The sequence below is a fragment of the Podarcis tiliguerta genome (assembly GCF_965153285.1).
Source record: "Podarcis tiliguerta genome assembly, chromosome: 2".
Classification (NCBI taxonomy): Eukaryota; Metazoa; Chordata; class Lepidosauria; order Squamata; family Lacertidae; genus Podarcis; species Podarcis tiliguerta.
Genome location: NC_139535.1, coordinates 62,209,703 through 62,229,789, shown reverse-complemented (window position 1 = coordinate 62,229,789; position 20,087 = coordinate 62,209,703). Strand labels below are relative to the sequence as shown.

The 20,087-nt window shown below is 40.3% G+C and overlaps 1 protein-coding gene and 1 long non-coding RNA gene across 4 annotated transcripts in view; one reads left to right on the top strand and one right to left on the bottom strand.

Moving 5' to 3' along the window:
* Nucleotides 1–21: 21 nt before the first annotated feature.
* LOC310666806 lies at nt 22–19,546 on the top strand. The gene is made up of 2 exons (XR_014506037.1): nt 22–785; nt 17,938–19,546. It is a non-coding gene; the product is annotated as an uncharacterized lncRNA (long non-coding RNA).
* Nucleotides 15,157–20,087, bottom strand: part of FLT4 (fms related receptor tyrosine kinase 4) — an 86,625-nt gene continuing 81,694 nt past the window's right edge. For 2 of the 3 annotated variants that reach the window (XM_083418166.1, XM_083418168.1), the window contains exons 29-30: nt 19,079–19,164; nt 15,157–17,364 (exon numbers count right to left, since the gene is read on the bottom strand). In XM_083418166.1, the coding sequence (XP_083274292.1) occupies nt 17,145–17,364; nt 19,079–19,164 (306 nt within the window). In that variant the 3' untranslated portion in view covers nt 15,157–17,144. The remainder of the gene's footprint in view (nt 17,365–19,078; nt 19,165–20,087) is intronic. The other variant, XM_083418167.1, reaches the window with a different exon arrangement.

The window sequence follows — 20,087 nt, the reverse complement described above, 5'->3', positions numbered from 1 at the left end:
TGGGAGGGAACTCGAGTGAAAAGTCACACCCACTCCTAGGGGAGGGTGCGCGAGCGTTACAGTCAGGGACTGAGGCACCGGAGGCGGGGCTAGTTTAAAAATAGTTGGGTTGCGCTGGATTCTGAGGGAGAGGCGGCAGCGCGGTCGCTGTTCTTGGGGAGCTGAACAGTCGAAAAGGGAAAAGGCAGCCAGGCTCAGGGACAGCTGTGCCTGCGAACCAGCTCCACATCTATATGTATCTTCCTTATATTGCTTTACTGCAACCCCTCCCCCCTCCACACACTCATTGGACACTGAGGCAGGACTGGCGTGCGTGTGTGCTCCCAACAGAAACTGACCCTTTCTCCTCCGCCGTTACCAGTAGATCGAAGCTCAGTGTTATTATGTCCTCTTCCGAGAGAGCAAAAGCAGGGCAGCAACACCCGTCATGTCCCCCTCAAGCAAATCACTCCTTCGCTCAGTCCGTTTACCTCACACTGGCCATTCCATTTCCCAGCCATAAGCCCCCTTTTCCTTCCCGCATTATGCTGTGCCTTCCACACGTTGACGTAATAGTTAACGACACTCCACTCCTTCCCATCATTTTAGGAGGAAATTGCCTCACAAATTCACTTCTCTGATGAGAGTTAGAAATCCCCTCAGCCTTCGCGCAACCCACATTTCTCTGGGACCCAAGTCCCCTCAAGTCCGCATAATTCACCTTGCCTTGCTCCGGTGGAAGGGCCAAAATCAGCGCTAAAGCTGCACATTCAGAAGGTCCTGGGTCCAGCCTCTTTCATCTCCAGGTAAGGCTGGGAAATATTCCTTTCTAAAACCCTGCAAAGATTTTGCCGGTTGGTGTAGACCAGGAATACATGCCAGAGGTCGGTGAAGCCTGAGATCCCTCTTACATAGACACACAGCTTTCCCCCAATCCCTCTTTCTCACGCACGGGCTAAGCAGTGTGTGTGTGTGTGTGTGTGTTGGGGTCTCATGAGGATCATTTGCCTGGGCGTCAAGATTTTTTCTGCAGCTTCTTCTGATATGCCTATGCATTAAGTTGTTGGTGAGTGCATAGTGTAAGCACGTCTCTTCTGGCTCCTTTTTAATAAGTTAAAACCTCATATGCCAAGTTACATTTCATTGGGGTTAAATGTGGCTTAAGCCATATCCTGATAGAAGAGAAACTTTTTGTCCCACTGGCAATATGCTGGCCAGACAGTGGATTCACAAAAATGTCAAGCTACAGAAGCTGCCTATTTACCCTCTGCCAGTCTATCTAGCACCTTCTGCTCTGTCCTTCTTGATTCAAAGGGAAGAGCCTGGACTGTATCACCAGCTGCCAAAACCAGAAGAGACTTCCTGACATATGCCATATATATCCTTAATTATATTGTACCTTTATGTGGGCTTTAACTGGAACCTGGTGTGAGAGCCAATCCCGACTGAAAAGCAGTATATAAATAAGTTAATATTATGTAGTGCAATCCCATGTATTTTGCTTAGAAGGGGCTCTTATCTAGTTACTTAGGAGTAATACAATTAAACACAGCATAATTTACTTATGAGTAAATGCATTTAGAATTGCACTGTGATTCATTTTACTAAATATAAACATCCCATTCTTGTTATACCTTGTATCATCAACCAGCTTTTCCTCTTTTGGTGCTTATTAGTCCTTCATTGTGACTATTGAGAGTGTGGAGAATGAACACATTTACTTCACAGCAGAATAATGGGCTTAGCGTGTGTTTCATCTACATCCACACGTTTCATACATACAGAAGACTCATTTGGCTATTATGGGTGCACATTTTTCAATGTTGGGGTTAAAGATTCATCTCCATCTTGGTCATACACCGATCAATATTTCATAGATGAAGATCAGGGTATCACTGGGGTGGGGGAAGACTTGTGGCTGTCACCTGTGCTGGCAATAAAGGGGGAGAGGCTACAGAATTTGTCCATGCTGTAATAATAATAATAACTAAATTTTATTTATATCCTGCCCTCCCCAGCCGAAGCCGAAGCTGTAGCACAGTTTTTGTTGGAGTTTTAATCAGCCTTCTACAACTTATTTAAAAATATTTATAGGCTGCCTTTATGACTAAAATCCTCTCCACGTGGCTTACACAATAACACATAAAAACATTTCCTGAAAATATTAAAACAGAATACAATACTAAAACTTCCAATAAAGCTCACAACATTAATAAAAGCCATAATAATAAATACACATGCATCCCAGGAATAAAACATAATTTGCAGAAGTGCAATGGCAGCATAAGGTATCACTCATAAATAAGCCACTGAGACTAAGCGGGTTGTCAAGGCCTTTCTGAAGGCCTAATAATAATAATAATAATAATAATAATAATAATAATAATAATTTTTATTTATAAACAGTACTAACTGTATAGCAGCCAGCTGGCAGTGAATTCTGGAGTCATGGTCTATCATGGATAAAGCCCTCCACATTGTGCCCACCATCTTGTTGGCATGCAAGTGAGAATGGCCTCAGTTGTTGGCCATAACATGTGAAAAGATTGGTACTAGGGAACATGGTCCTTTAAATTACTTGGATCCAATCCCTCTAAGGTTTTAAAAGTTAAAATTGGCAAATTGGGCTTGGAAAGCACACCAGCTTTCCAGCACTTGTACTGGTGTACAAGTGGCACAATAGTAGTGTCCTATGACCCAAATACTAGCACTCATCAGGATTCATGTGGCTATATTCTGAACTAGATAAAAGTTTCTGAGTCATGTTAAAGGCAGCCCCCCCCAATCCACATTTCAATAGTCAACCCTAGCTTGCCCATGAGAAGGGCATGGGTTACTGTCTGAACTTTCCAGACAAGGTTGCAGTTGGTGCACCAGCAGATGCACCATATACATAAATAATACCACCACATGTAACAATGGTAAAGTAGTTGTAATTTTGTTCATCAATATGGAACATCCCATTCATGTGAATCTATCTGAGCCTTGAGATTAGTATCTAAGGTCTTGCCTTGGCCCTGCTATTATCAGAAATACTAGAAACAGGGTCCTCTCAGGGGTGGCTCCCTGACTGTGTATCTCACTACCTAGTGAGATTTGCTAGCCCACTCACAGACTTTAGGTGTGTGCTAAAGACCAGCCTGAGTCTGAAGGCCTTTTAACTGTCTTATTGGACTCCTGTTTTATATAGCTGTTGGGGTTTTTTTGTATTGTTTGCTATATTTAATTGGTTTTAACTTGTATTTATTCCAATTTATTCTTTTAAATTGCTTTCTGAAGGGTTTTTGCTCTGAAAAGTGGGTACACAGATAAATAAAATTAAAATGCATGAAACCACTCCGGATCACTTTTTATGTCCTCAGAAATGGATGCCACAAAAAAATCCAAAAAGAAAACTCAAAAGCAACCTTCTATCTATCATTTATGATGGTTAAATGCACTGTTTTATTTTTTAATTTTTAGTATTTGTTGCAGAAAATATTTGTGTTTTGAAGCAAATAACCACCTGTCTGCTCTGCAGAGACATGTCCTGCCTAGTTATTTTGTTAGCAGCAATGGAAAGCCCCACATTGAGAGCAAATATTAATCTTTAGCAGTGTGGTTAAATGTTTCCTTTTGGAGAAGCTAATGTGTTTGTTGTGAATGATACACTTGATCACCAGTGTGAGGAATCTAGAAGCAAATTGCATTGTGCCAGTTTAATTTTTCCTTTAATGAGGGCCAAGTTTCCCTCCTCTTCTTGGGTGGCTTTCAACAAATGCAGTACGCATTGTGCGTGCTTGTGAGAGCAAACATTGACCCACAAAACCCACTAAAGGCAGATAACTTGTGGATCTGTAAAATCCTCAGAGATGTCATTTATGAAAAGCTCTATAGAAATGTCAATATAATACAGGAAATGTTTTTGAAGTGGTAGCTGAATGTTCTGCTTTCACATCACATCTCCCCCACCCCCCCCACCCCCGTGCTTGGGAAATGCAAGGTGATGAACCACAGTGGGTCCACTAATGGCCTTTTAAGCATTCTGCAAAAACTCTTCATCCTGTACTCAGGGGACTATGCAGCAACAAAAATGACAAATATTCACGTTTCACTAGTGTCCTTCACAAGAAATATTTACTGTGCTTGACCATGGGCAGATTGCTTGACAACGTTTAATGTTTTCCATGCGTCTTTGCTATTGAAAATAACACACTTATTATTTTAACAGAAAAAATGGGTTGCTGTATTTGTTCTGTCACAGGAATCAGGAGACAGCTCTGTGGGAAAACAGCTTGCATTTTATAGCAAAATTAGAACAACCTTATTAGTTCACTTCTAGCCCGCTTGCATTTGCTTTTACTTGAAGCTATAAGAAAATAATAGAGCAATAATGGACCAATCCATTTTCTATCGTTGTAATATATTCTATCATGAGTGTTTGTACTGTACATTCCATCTTATATCTGAATTCACACAGGCGGCTGTGACCAGCTGCGATGCCTAGCAGATCTTGCTAGATCCTTCTGACTACAATGAAGATTTTTATACCTGTTACATACTATAGGTTGCCAGACTCTTGATCCATCTAGCCTATTGCTGAGTATTCTGTCTGGGAAAAGTTATTTCAGGTCCCAGAAAGAGATTTTCCCCATCACATTATTTATTTATTTTTCATCTGGAGGTGCCAGGGGTTACACCTAGGCTCTTCCACATGCAAATCATGTGTTTTATAACTGATGTGTGGTGCCACCCGGTAGCAGAAAGGCACAGAAACAGGCCTAGCTAAAATTATTCTGCTGTTTGGAATCAGTCCTGTGCACATGGCACAGTTTGATTCCTTAGCTCCACATCTGTTCTGCATATAGATGGGCATCCATGATGTTAGATGTGAAGATAATGTAGACTTGGCTGAGCTATCTGCACATTTGTGTTAAGAAACGTACCATTAACAATAATAAGCACGTGAAATATCTCCTGCCAGTCTTTTCTGATTTTTCATTGCCTTTACACTCCTTTTTAGTACGCAGGCATGCTTTTTTCCAGGATACTGTACTCCATTACCTATCAGCAAACCAAGAAAATAAAGCCAGGATCAAATCCTTACTTGTTTTCTTGGTTTGCTGACATTTAGACAGAGTTCACTGCTTTGGACATAGCAGGAAACTTTGACTTAATACAAACTAGACTTTTCATACCAAAGAACCCAGTGCACAGTTGGAGGAGTGGAGAAGCAGAGGAGAAGCATTCATTCCTGGTGCTTGTTCCTGGCTTCATAAACCATGGCTTATGATGCTGGAAAGGCTCAATCAAACTGTGCAAATAAAAAAGGGTTACAAAACGACAATCCAGAAGGGGAAATTGCAAAATATCACCTATGCCTCAGGCACCAGAACAAAAGTACTAGTTATACAGAAAATGCCTTGCTGTTCCACTATGATTGCTTAGAACTGGTCTTGTGCTTTCATTGCTGTAGAGAAATTTCACAGTTCTACAGTGAATAATATCTCCCAATCTAATGCAACTTTATTGACAGCTCAGCTGTACTGTAAAGTGTCACCGCATCAGTGGAGTTGACAGTGTTCACTTTTATGCAAAGCAGAAAATACTTGGGAAGAATGCTGCTTTTCTAAATGTGTAAATGTCACGGTAGCACCTTGTGTCCCTCATGCAAGCAGTAACACCAGAACTAAAATCAGCAGCAAAAGCTGCCTACTTGTCTCCTTGAAATTCCTTCCTATGCAGAATTTATGAAATCTGTCTATAATATCAGCAACAGAGGATAGAATAGCATCAGAGGTGAATATAGAGCTTATGAATATATAGAGCAGGGATGTAACGAATATCACAACAGTTTATATAACAGTTTTCACTGCATTTGGTTCTGCTGGGTGACAGCTAAAGTTTTAGAAATGTTTTGGAGATGTAGATTTTATTTTGTGCTACATAAATCTCTGAATAGCGGGATGTTCCAGGGAAATCTTATTCTACAGAGCAGTTTTCTTTTGGCTAAAGTAACACTAGAGACTTAATGTGGTATTTGTAACAAACTGCCTATTTACAAATGTACAAGCTGAGCAGGCGGGAAACCCAAGCAAGTGGACAGAATTCTAGCCTCATCCCAGCACACTATTAAAGATCATTTCTACTGGTTGACACCGTTTTGTAACCTTTTGTAACCAATTTGCATTATCCATGGATTGGGTCAGAGTCAGAAGATTTTAGCTCTCTTGGCACATCCATTTTTCACACAGATTGAGCAAATACAGCCTCCCTCCAAGAAGGTGTGTCTACCTACAGTAGACTAAATAAAGGGCAGCAAGACTGATAGTAGTGACTAGCCAGTAAGGAAATACTGTATTTACTCAAAGGTAATGCACATCTTTTTTGGCCAAATTAACATTGCGAAAATTAGGGTGCACATTAGATTTGATGGTGCATATTACCTTTGGCAGCAAATACTTTTTTGGTTTCAAGGTTTTGAAAATTGAGGTGTGCATTAGATTCAATGGCACATTAGATTCGTGTAAATACAGTACATATTGTTCACTATCTACTATCAAACAATTAGAACCTAGAAAGAAAGCTCTAGCTCTTTGCTTAGCCCAACAGCACAACATAGCTGTAACACTATTATTTACAGCAAGTGGAAGCTGCAACAAAATGTTGCTCTCCAGTGCTCCAGCCAGTTAGTCACCTATGCTCCCTTCCAGCATACTCCATTCCATACTCCACTCTCCCTGGTCTTTTACCAACCCTACCAACCAACCCCCCCAACAACAAAAACCAACGTACACAAAAACGAAGAGTGATTTTAAATGCACTAAATAATAACAGTATTCTGTGGAGCATAGGAAGTTGCCTTTTACCAAGTCAGACCATTGGTCTGTTTAGCTCAGTATTGTTTACACTGACTGGAAGCAGCTGGCTAGGGTTTCAGGCAGGGGACATTCCCAGCCCTACCTGGAGATGCCAGTGAATAAAACTGGGACCATCCATATGCAAAACAGATACTCAGCCACTGAGCTACAGCCCTTTGCTGTGACCATTGAGCATGATCTCAACCCCTTGGGGTTTGGGGATGGTTGGTCTCAATAGTTTATTTTCTTTTTGTTCCTTTGCAATCCTCCTGGTTCTCCCTCCCTCTTGCTTTCCAGCAGCTCTGTTTTGGCTACAATCCTAATGGCACTCACAGCTTTTTAATGTAATTCTTCAATGTGCTTATGTACACAGATGGTACTATATTTGTATGAAGTAAATAATTCTACGACTATTTTGTTTCAAATGAGTCAAAGCACCTTATCAAGTCAGTCCAGCCATTCATTAAGAAATCAAAATGAGAAACAGGTACAAAAACACTGGGTGCTTTCATACAACAAACCAGACAACTTGACGTACTGCTATTATTCAGAAGTAAATCTGCAGCACAGCTATATACAAAAGTACAAACACTCCTGCACGGGCAAAGAGAAATGAAAGTAAATCTTCCAATGGGAAATATTTTCATATACAGTACAATAGCATCTTGTGTGCAATTAACTTGTGCGATCTCAACCTTGTATGGTTGAAAACTGGCTGGTTCAAATCCCACAAATTAATTGCACACAAGGTGAAGAGCTTAAAAGCTCCTTTTGTGTTGAGTTTTCCTGGTGGAAAGAGCTTTTAAGCTTGCATACAGGTTCTGGGATGTTCTTGCTGGAACTTGGAACATCTCAGAGCTGCCATAAGAGCATCCTAGAGCCCACTAAGTAAGGCAGAGAGCTTTTAAGCTTGGAAGGTACAGGTGGTTGCATGGAGGTAGTTCAGAACTACATGAGTTTGCATATACTCACCATCCTTGGAACATAACCCCCCCCCCAATACACAATTGTACTGTCTTTCTAATCAGGCAAGGCAACATTCATTAGTGTTCATTACATTACGTACTTTAATTGGTGAACAGACTAAAGTCCTTAGGAAATAAAACACACAAATCAGTGGCAGAATAAAAGGAGCTGAACTCTTCTTGACCCTTCCGTCCTTTAATTTCTTAAATCCCCCCCCTTTATTCTTAGACCCCTTCTCTCTTTATACTAGGGCAGACCCCAGTCTCTTGGATCCAGTTTCTTCTATGTTGTCTTCTTCCACCTGCCTCTCTTCTTTTCCCCAGGTACAGCTTTTATTTCCATTAAGACCTTGTCATCCAAGATTCTCTCTGTAATCATCTTTTCTCTAGCTTGCATGAGCTCAGATTCTCTATGCCTCATCCCTAGTATCGTTTTCACTAGAGGAACATGAGTGCGCCTAAATGCCCGGACATCAGAACACTAGGACATTCGGCAGAAATTAAATGACTCCACAATATTTTCTTTTGAAGAAGCATTATAATTCCTCTAAGCTTTATGAACAGATATGATTAGTGGATAGTTCTTAATGAAAAGTAGAAAGGCATATAGGCCATAATAGGTTTTCCTTGATGCTAAGGATAAAGAGAAAATGAGGTCTATAGCATTTAAAGAGTTGTTTGGGAATACAGTAAATGTAAAATAAAAAAAATAAACCAAGTGTGCCTCATGTGCTTTCCATTTACCGGTACTGACAATCTAACAGATAGTTTAAGAATTATTTTTTTTACTAAGAAATCCACATATCTGACACTTGTTGACAAGCAATAGTGTGCTGTGCATGAGGCTCTGTGTAGAAATAGCCGCTAAATAGACAGCTATGATTCTTATTAATATATATACTGCGTATATGCCAAAATGGTTCCTAAGGGGTTTACAACAATAAAATCAATACATCATTAAAACACACAATAACAATTCAATTGTGCACCAAAAATTCCTTAATTAAAATATGCAATAAAACAAACAATTAAAAAACTGTTTTTAAAGCAGTTTTAAAAACCAACACACAGTTGAAACCATCAAACCAGAAGTTCAGTTCAGGGGAATGCTTGCCTAAACAGATGTGTCTTCAGGAGCTGGCAGAACGCCAGTACTGATGGGGTCTCTTATATATCAGCAGGGAGGGCATTCCACAACATTGCTGCTGCCAGTGAAAAAGCCCATGTTACCACAAGCCTGTAATTATTGCAAAACTAAATTAGTTCCTTTACCTGATCTTGGTACCCTTGCTAGGCAGTGAATAAGAATACTTTTTTCAGTTAACCTGGTCAGCTTATTTAGATTTTGTATGTAAGTATCTATCAAATTGACTCTTTCTGAAACAATATGCAAACCAAAGCACAGGTTCAAAATTCACTCATCCAAATTTAGTATTGTATTTTGCCAACCAATATTTACAAAAATGCATATATTAGGGGAAATTACTTGCACAAATGTGTACATTACTGAAAACTGTATAGAATTGTTTATTAGGAGAAATTCATACTAAAATGCTGGTGAATTTTCAAAATTTTCAAGAAATTGCTGCAAAATGTGGAGAACTGGGTTTAAGATTGGAAAAATGAGAATCCGAGACATGAAATAGACAGATTCTTCCATCCCTACTCTGGACCAGCTGCAAGGGAAGCCCAACAAAGCTTGCATTACAATAGTCCAGACAGTTTACCAATATATATGCCACAGTGACCACATTACCCATGCCCAGGAAAGCTTTGCTACCTTAGCTCACCTGCTGGAAGGAGAAATGGTGTGTGTTGGATTGAATTATCCCACCCCAAACTGGTGGATGCTGCAGTCAAAAGTGACAGAGTGCAAATGACTCTAGCATTCAGAACTGTCTGTTGGATTAAACCCAGTCCAGAAGTAGTTTGCTCACTCCCACCAACATCACTACACTGAATACATTTATGTCAGTTGTTTGTGTGTGCACAAACATTTTCAGCACAGGTGTGTGTAGCAAAATGCTTACTTCATCGCTTAGGTTTTCATCGCTTAGAATAGCCATATTCTGGGGTATATTTTATGGCTGATTTGTTTAAGCTGGTAACTACATGAGTTAAGTCATTAAAGTTTAGTGTGGGACAGTTACTGGTCCAGATGTGTGTCTAGTAAAAACAACAACTGATTTGCAAGTTTCAGAGTGATTTGCTGATTGTAATACTGATCAGTCACTAAAGCCATCTTGTGTCTGTCACACACAATAGCACACCCTTGTACTCTTCATAAATTAATTTGGAATAAGCACTGCCCATTATGTTTAAAGCTATGAAGGACGTACAGTCGTACCTTGGTTTGCGAACACCTTTCAACTCAAACATTTTGGCTCCTGGACACCGCAAACCCAGAAGTGAGTGTTCCAGTTTGCGAACATTCTTTGGAACCCAAATGTCCAGCACGGCTTCTGTAGCTTCTGATTGAGTGCAGGAAGCTCCTGCAGCCAATCGGAAGCTGCGCCTTGGTTTCCGAACATTTTCAGAAGTTGAACGGACTTCTGGAATGGATTCCGTTCGAGAAACAAGGTATGACTATAATACTAACCCCATGTATCTGGAGGTAAGCCCCACTGAATTCATTACAGCTTCTGAGATGACAGTTAGGATTGCGCGGCTACTTCTCAGTAGACACATGCAGGATTACACTACAAATGGATTATCAACAATATGCTTTGAGAGAATAGAAGCCATCCATACTGTTTAACAGGTCTGATTGGGAGTACAATAACCAGGGTTTTAGAGCCCTAATCAAACCAGTCAAAGAATGGTAGTAAATACTACTCTTTCACCAGCTTTAAGTGTGCTAACAGTAAATCATACATATTAATTAATGTTAATATGTTTGGTTGGTTAGTTTTAGCCCATTGCAGGTAATCAGTGTTTAGAATTCATAAGCAGTCCAACATTCACATTCTACACTAGCTGCAACCTCCGGATCACAAGGGGAGACCTACCTAGAGTGCATTGCAGTAATTCCATCTTGTTATTACTAATGCCTGGGCTGCTGTGGTCTAGAAACAGTTGCAGTTGTGACACCAACCACAGCTGGTTGAAGGCACTCTTAGCCACACAGGCCACCTGACCTTCCAGTGACAAAGCAAGATTCAGGAGCACATCCAATGTACCTGCTCCTTCATGGTATAATCCCATCTAGGGCAGGCAATTGACTGACCTCCTGGATCCAGAAGTGATTCACACACAGAGCCTCCATCTTGCCATGATTCAGACTCAGTTTATTAGCCCCCATCAGCCCACTAATACATCCACACTGGGCCAGGGCTTGCACAGCCACTCCTGATTACAGAGAAGTAAAGCTGACGGTCATCAGCGTACTGATGAGACACAGGGGGCCGAGACTCCTAGCTGTCATGATTTGTTTTAAAATAAGCCTCCAGCCCTTTTAAGGAGTGTTATGAAGCAAATCCTGTAGATACTGTTCTAATCAATTCCATTGTGAGAAATGAGCCTTCTCCCACCTTTCAGTGTTTGTAGACAATTAGTGAAGCCAGAGTTAGACTGATGAGTGTTCTAGAGAAAATTAAAGTCATATACAGTACTCACCAGGGAAGATCAAAATAGCTTCAATATGAAGATGGAGAAAGGACTTTCTGGCTTATTTTGAAGCCGTTTTGAGATCATCCTGGTGAGTGTATGACTAATTTATCTCTACATTCAGACAATGGAAAAGAAATCTCATTTCATCTTTCTAATTCAGGTCCAATTTAATGAGAAGCTTCCCCCCCCCCCCCACTAAGTATGAAAACATTCTTAAAAACCTTGTGAATATATATAGTTACTAAATTCGTATTAAAGGTGTAGCATTATGAGGGGATCCTCAGCAAAACCTGTCCTACTTCCTTAGCCTAGTTTGAGCTGAACGTGCACTTCAGAAGGCAATAAAGGATTTGCCAAGGAATGCAAGTGGTAGAGGACCCAACAACATTCTGGAGAATGCTTGGCAACATTTGCCCACAAACCCATGACTGTCATAAGGCTTCCTCTTACTGCAATAGTTCCTGTTTATAAAAGTGTAGAATTGCTGTATCAAAATTAACACAGCAGCAGTAAAACAAAGTACATTCTGGAACTGTGCTTGGAATTCTATTAAGTGCTATGGAAATATGGATTTTCTTTAAATTCACATACATCTGGTTACATTATGTAAGATATGGGGAAGTGCATCCTGTCCATTTTACAGACTGGAAAATGAGACGAGAAGAATCCCAAATCACACAGGATATCTTTGACACCAAAGAGGCCCAAGAAAGATCTTGCAAGTTATAGATAACCACTCTATAAATAGCTCATCCTTCTCCCTCTCAAATGTGAATTTGAGAGCCTAAGAAACAATTTTTGATTCTTACCAGCCAATTTCAATTAACTCCAGAAGTATTTTTTCCACACAGGGGACTTTTCAGACATCTTAATTGATTAAAAATGTATATTACTCCATACAGACAACAGATGCATTTCTACAGTGCCTTTAAGAGGTTACAGCAGTGGCAGAAGATCCAACAGAAGAGAGGTTACTTTTCTGCGGTTTTGTCCTGTGATAGTCCTGTAATTTTGAGGTGCCTTTCTATATATTCATGCTATTTAAGATCTAGAGTCTCCATTAAAATTAGACACTTGCCCATACCGAGGGCAAACTGATTCTTTCTCAGAGTTTCTCAAAACACTGCAAATCTATTCAAGGGAAATGGGAATCAGATGAATACTACCCAGACTTTTAATGCTTCCACTTAGTGAAAACTAGAAAGAGATATATTGTAGAATGCAGTAGTGGTAAGGAAGCTGTGGTCCTCCAGATGCTGTTGGAGTTCAACTCCCATCAATTCCAGTCAGCATGGTCAGTGATTTGGGATGATGGGAGTTGCAGTCCAGCTATATCTGGAGGTGCACAGGTCCCTCACCCTTGTTGCAGAAGAAACTTGAGGCTGCAGCTTCAAATAAACAAGACGTATCCAGCATGCAAGCAGCTTGTATAATCTGCCTTACAGACAAGTATGGTCCCTGATCCAATCAGAGTGTTGGGAGTTTCATTCAGGAGTAGAAGTGTTGTCTAGTGCCAGATCTTTCCAACAGATATGTTCTTTTAAAGAATGACTCAGTCAGAATCAGACTTTCACAGCCATTTTTATCAGAGAATGGGGAAGTGAGACTAACCCTTGCATCCGGAAGATAGCATATGCTTTAAAATGCTCTTTGAAACAACAGAATAGTGGACAAAGAAAAGTTGAATGCTTTATTTTGCAAGTCTGTATTTGCTTTTATGTCCTAGAATACGGCCCCACCACCATTCTTTCTGTTATCCATTTATATTTCCAGTTTTGCAGTAATTGTGCTTATGCAGCTGGTGTCCTGAACAGAGAAACTGAGAAACAAGAGTTTTTTCTTTGGAGATATAAAATCTGCACACTGTGTGGATGTTTTGAATTACAAATTTAGGAAGACAACAGTACCATTAAAAGGCCATGGTGAATTGGGGTGCATCAATCACTTTACCCATCAAATAACATCAGGAGAAGTAACGTATTAAAAGTAATAGGCAAGTAGTAGTGAAAGTGCTCAGAACAAGATAAAATAACAAGGATAGCAAGGAGCTCCAAATAGTTGCTTCCCCAAAATTGTGTAATTATTTGGGAATTCCTCTCTGGGGATAATCTGTTTATATGGCCTACTCTTTACAGTGAGCTTGAAGAAATCGTAAAGAAACTGCTATCTCACAACAGGGAACAACTGACCATGTCCTGAGGCACTTAATTATTTGACCTAGCATGAGCAAATTGCCCCTCCGTACTCACTGAGATATCTATAATTGGTTTTCATTTTTTTCTATTAAAAAACCCCCCAGTTTACAATTATTGGTGCATTAATGGAATAATACCTTCATCTGTAGAATTGATATGGCCTTCTACCATTGCAGTTTGCTTAACGCTTTACAGAGTTTGCTACTATATAAACATTTCTTTAAATGCTTTATTTAAGCAATTGAAGCCATGTAAAATTCAGCAGATAAACACAGAGGCGTATTAAGGGTCCCTTGAACCCTTGGCAAGGAAGCTGTATTGGTACCCCCCCCATCACTTTACCACAATACCATATTTGGCCCCCGCCCCTGACCTGGGCCCTTGATTTCACAAACCCCTAATTACACCTCTGGGCAAACAGGAATATGACCAAAGAGAAAAGAGAAAAAAGATGATAGTTTTTAAAATAAGTTATTTTAATGAAATGGAAGTACTACTGCTAGTTTAGTATTGCAAGAGAATAAAACTGGAAATGGAATCTAGAATGTGGCTTCTTCACACATTAACACCGAGGGCTGCTTTCCTTGTGACATTTTAATCCTTTGAGAGGTGGATGCACACACCCCTCCAGATGCACTCTATGATTGGCCACTGTGAGAGGAGGATGCTGGACTAGATGGGCCTTTGGCATCACCCAGCAGCGTTTTTCTTATGTAAACACTGCAGGAACAATGTCACATTTCAAAACGCTCCAATTCCTGGATGCTGTGTAGCTGCACCCCAAAATGACTTAATCAAGAGTTTATCCCTCATTAAAGATCAACCAATGCCTATAACAATACTACAGGATGAGCAAGTCACATATTGATGCTCATAGAACACTAAACTTGTTATGGTTCCACACTGTCCCTTATCTTTTTTTAACTAGGTATTAAGACTAAGGGCACTTCCAGACTCTCATTGTTTTTGAGTAGAATTAAATCACATACTGGAAAATTCAGGTTGCAGAATTACAGCTGATTTTGAAGTATTGTGCAACAACCTGCTCTCCCACCCCCACCCCCCATCTCTTTTGCAGTAAGGGAAGTGCCAGGAAGTGTGGGATAACACTTGCTTTGATGCAAGGTCATCTAACCTTCCTGCAAAGAAATGAGAATGAATGCTCAATGAACAGGTTCTTTGGTCCTAAGGCAGCTGCAACATGATCTTTCAACTTTCCTGTAATCTGGAACACTTGATTAGATTAGATTTACAGCTTTGCGCGTGTATCTACGTTGCTCAGGGCAGGGGGACTTCATCTGCATCTGGGTAGTGATTCAGTGCACGAAAAGTACATCTGAAATGGGTCCGGTTTGTGAAGTTCTCAGCTGTTCAGGTCAATGGGATTCTGCTAACAGAAAGAAGGAAGGAAATATTCCATGTAGAATTGTGTTTTCTATCTGTACACCATTTATATACCTCTTTGAGTACCCCTCCCCCTTTCTACAGAATATGTAATACGCACACAGAGGCAAGAGAACATTCATCCCTTCCACACCTGATAATAACTAAACCACAGCTGTATACTTATGTAGATAGGAAATGTAATAAAAAAGGGACAAGACATTGAATGCACTCATAAAGATACAAATGAATGTAGAAAAGGCATGAACAATGATAATTACAAATGTGTAAATGCATAAAGCCCTCTTATGGAGGAATATATATAATCTGGAGGGGGGGAAAACATATGCCCAATATGAAAAAAATAAAATAAGCTAAACCAAAACTATCAGTTCTATAAACAGAAGCCTGGCCTGCAAGCAGAAATTCTTTCACATGGAGACACAATTGAGAGTGAGAGCCTCTGACACTGTACAGAATTACAAAGTGAAATTCACAAGCTGGTCAAAAGCCATTTCATAAGGCTTCCACAGACATTTTCCTATGGCAGCGTCCTTCAGAATTAGAGCTGGGAGGGAAAGGCTCGTAGGCTATGCAAGGGAACAACTACACAAACAAGTTCAGATTGACTCTATACTTATTCCTCATTTATGTAAAAAACAAAACCTCATTGATGCAATGGTTTACAATTAGAAGATGGAAAACTATGCTAAGGACTGTGTCAGGGAAGAATACAAATGTGTGTATATGTTTAGTAATATCCTCAAATTCCAGACTCAGGGCTGGGCTCAGCTAACCAGTTCCACCAGTGGAAGCCCACACAAGGACTTCTGCTAGCGCAATGGGGCTTTCTTCCCTTCAGTGCCCCATATCCTCCCCCACTGGCTCAGGGATGAGGTGTCAGGAGAACCCCTGGAACCGTGGACAGCAAGAGGATAGGGTAGATTGTTTAATAGGCAAGCAGAACAGCTTGCACTAACAAAATGACCTGCATTGTATTCCTCCCATTATAAATAATGCAAATTAGATACATTTGCAGAAATTTACTTTGTACTATTTATTCTAACATATGATATCTTGGAAAGAGGAAGTAAGGATGTAGGAATTGGGAGCTAGAGGAGAATAAGTAGAGGGACAGAGCTAAAAACACCAGTTAAGGGTTTCATTAGATTCTCTATTATTATAAGGTTGCATTCAGTTCCACAAAGACAAAGTTCTATACTTTGCCATGGGATCATAAGGGACACTAAATTTTTGAAAGTGATGGTTGCCAATAAAGAACATTTTATAGCTGACCGTGGATTCAGGGGTGGGGTAGGAGATGACTGGACACATAAATGGGTTTCAAGTCTGTATATGTCAGTAGAGAGCGAAGGAAATTAATTTCCACCTTGAACTAGTTAACACCAAATCCCCCAATGCGCAGAGATAAAGTGGTCCGCTTGTACTGGAGCAGCCAATAATGCCACCACAGACATGGGAATGGTGATGGAATAAAATCTATAATAGGCGTAGTGTCTAACATAAATGAAATATGTAACACCATACAAGAATTAAGTATGTAATATATAGTTCTGTACTGATGTGTCTATAGGGAATGTCTATATCTAGCGAAGCAGGACTCTCCAAGTCTGGAAATACTGCTACTCCTCCAATGCCCAAATTCATTCATTTGCTTCTTCCCCCTCCCATGATAGCTGAGTTGAAACAAGAGCAGAAACAAACAAGGCTGCATATCAGGAAGAAACTCAGCTAAGACACATCTATTTTTATCTGACCTGAAATGAAGCTTATTACGGCAAAGTATTTGAATGGAGGCTGAATACTGAGCGGAGGCTGCAGCTCTCTACACACATCCATCTGGTGGCAGAACAGTCCTGTTTCACCCAGGGAACTGCATCCAATATCTAATTGAGGGTGGCAGGGCGGCGGGGGGCAAATACAGAATCAGATCAAGGAAGTGTGCTAGTGCCAAATGCAAGGACTATATCCCGCATCAAAATGCTTGGCATCTATCTTCACATCCAAGGAGTTCGCCATCTGTTCCACAGGGGTTCCCTACTGTGGATTCCTCAAGGATGAAGGGAAAGTGGGCTCCACTGAACAAATGTAGTGCTGCATAAGGGGCGAAGTGTAGTCTCTCAGCAGAGTGTCTCCACAATCTGTTCTTCCCTTCAGTATTGGTCTGAAAAGAATGAAGCATGGAGGAGGGAGGGACTGGCTCCCTCAGTGGGTGGAGTGCAGCTGCCTTCCTCCGACTGTTCTGACAGTTCCCCATATTCACTGTTGTAAAAAGTCTGGCCTCTGAGCTGGGACTGGTACGATGGCCGACACCTACCCCTCAGGTCTGATTGATCCACTATTGATTCTGCATTTCGACTGGATCCTTTACTGCTGTTGGGGGTGGGGGAAGAAAGAAAAGCAAGAGACAGGAAGTCAGTTCTTCTGAGTAAGAGATAGTATTCTAATTGACTGTCCAGGGGGGAAAAAAGCTTCTTAGCATCAGAAAGCTCAGGGCAAGCACAGCTAGCCATTTAGCAGGTTGGTAATTCTACAAGATGTATGAAGTTACATGACAGAGGACTTCTGTGAACCGCCCTCAGACCTCCGGGTATAGGGCAGTATGTATGTATGTATGTATGTATGTATGACTGACTGACTGACTGAATAAATAAATAAATAAATGCAGAGAGCATCTTTCTAATGAGAAAGTGATGGTGGTGCACCAGAAATGAGATGCAAGAATGTAGGTTTTTTGTAAACCTTATTGCTGTCAGGAACTTGATTTCATATAGGAAAACTGGATTCAGCTACTGGCAGATTATCCCTAAACAGACTTATTAGAGAGTAAGCCCCATAGAGTTTATAGGATTGTACTGTAATATCACTTCTTCAAAGCAGGGAGTTTCCTTTAAAAATCCCCCCAAAATATGTATCTATGTATACTGATTTTCTTATTGCTTTTAGACCTACCAGCGATGTACCTCATGCTCACCACCAAGGATTTCATTGTTCTTATCCACCATTTCTATGGGAGGATTTGAACGAAGCCAGGAACCATATAGGCCAGTTAAGTATCACCAATGGTTTTGAATATCAGCTGAGTTACACTTTGAGCTTTAATAAATCTTGTATTTTCCCTGTGATTCTTCCCTCCTTTGTCAGACTTCAGAAAGTCTGACTTTTCTCAGTAGTGGTTCTATTTCCACAGGTACAGATGCCTTTAGTGCTACTCTTACATCTTTTTAAAAAGGGTAGAGTATTGACATGGGCAGTGACATATCAGAAAAGTGAACCTATTGCAACTCAGCACATATTCATTATAATTATTACAGTGAATATCATGTTTGTCCCTATTTTTTGTTTATTTCAGTCAATTTTAGGGTTAATGAAACATAACAGGATGTATACACAGAACAAGTGCAATACTCCTGATAGTATGGCAAGTCAATTGGACTTCCCCTTGTAGCTTAGGAGCTCCCCATCTGGCAGCAGCCTGTCTCAATTATTTCAATGGGAGAAACAGATTAATTCTCTCCCTGAAATCAATGGAACCTAGCCTAGTTTTGTTCTATATGTTCTAAAAGTAGCCATAAAATAGTTTCTTGATGGTTTGAGTTGTCATTTGATGTCATATCTACTGTCAAATGCATAACAACCACAGAAACATTTCACACTAGCTGGGGAAAGAATCACATTTTCCCAATGGCATTATATTGCAGTTTGAGCATTGGGAATATGTGACATTTCCACAAGAAAAGTGTTTCCTTGAAAGAACTGTACCTTTGCTGCTTGATTGTCTGGAAAGCTCCTTGATTTCTTGCTGTATTTCATGCCCGTGTAATATGCTTCCTCTCTTTATTTCCTTGCACAGAGTCAACTGACTCCACTCAAAAGCCATTAAGCTCAATCAACCCTTTTTGTTACAAATGCCATCAGGAATGCTGCCGCCAGCAGCAGGTTACAGGAGAATGGATGCGCTTGCATTTCTGTGCTCCCAGCACATTTACAGGAGGCTGCAGTGAGGTTTGCTGCAGAGGACACCGCTGGGTATTGTATGTTAGTGAGGGCTGTGGGATATAGCGAGGAGAACTAAATAACCAAGTACCTGAATGCACTTTCTTTTCTGTGTCTATTTTCTATCCTCTCAAACTCCTCAGATGCCAAAACCATCCCACTGTCTGTCTGATTGTCCTGCAAGGGAGCAGAAAAAAATAAAAAGTGTTAGAAGTGCCAGCCTTGTTGAGCAAGCATTCTGAATTTTTTTCACCAGGAACCTTTCCTCTGATGGATGGAGACTGAAAAGCAAATGTAGGGCAGGGAACAGCTGCAGATGATGAGCAAGAAGAGTGGAGCTTAACTCAGCCTTGTAAATATGCCTGTAAAACTTAGAAGCCTGTACCAATTTTTATAAGCATGTTATAGATCATGTTGAATTTTTCAACTTTCAAAAATGAGGGGTGCTAAAAAATTGTAACACAGCTTCGGAATTCAAAAGATCTTTCGGTTAAATTAATATAATTAAGTTTTGCTTGGTAAGTAAAATTGCATAGAAATCATTAAAAATGATTGCCAATTACTTGTAGTTATATTATATATTAGTATTTATTATGTTTAGTTATTACACTGGTACCTTGGGTTACATACGCTTCAGGTTACAGACTCCACTAACCCAGAAATAGTGCTTCAGGTTAAGAACTTTGCTTCAGGATGAGAACAGAAATCGTGCTCTGGCGGTGCGGTGGCAGCAGGAGGCCCCATTAACTGAAGTGGTGCTTCAGGTTAAGAACAGTTTCAGGTTAAGTACAGACCTCCAGAACGAATTAAGTACTTAACCCGAGGTACCACTGTATTAGTTGTTGTTGTTTTGTTCTTGTTATGTTGCATTACCTGAGATTTTCAGAAGGTAAAATTTAAATTCTTTGGTTCTCTGAAAGCAGTGTATGTGCTTCTTCATCAGAAGTAGACTTACCAAACCAAATGTTGTCCAATCACAAACATAATAGCAGATTTGAATTAACACACCCCACCACCATTAATACAGTAAATACCTTTATCTGGGATGTAGTTGCCTAAATATAATGAGGATGGGTAGTCCCTATATTCTATTTTTAGAA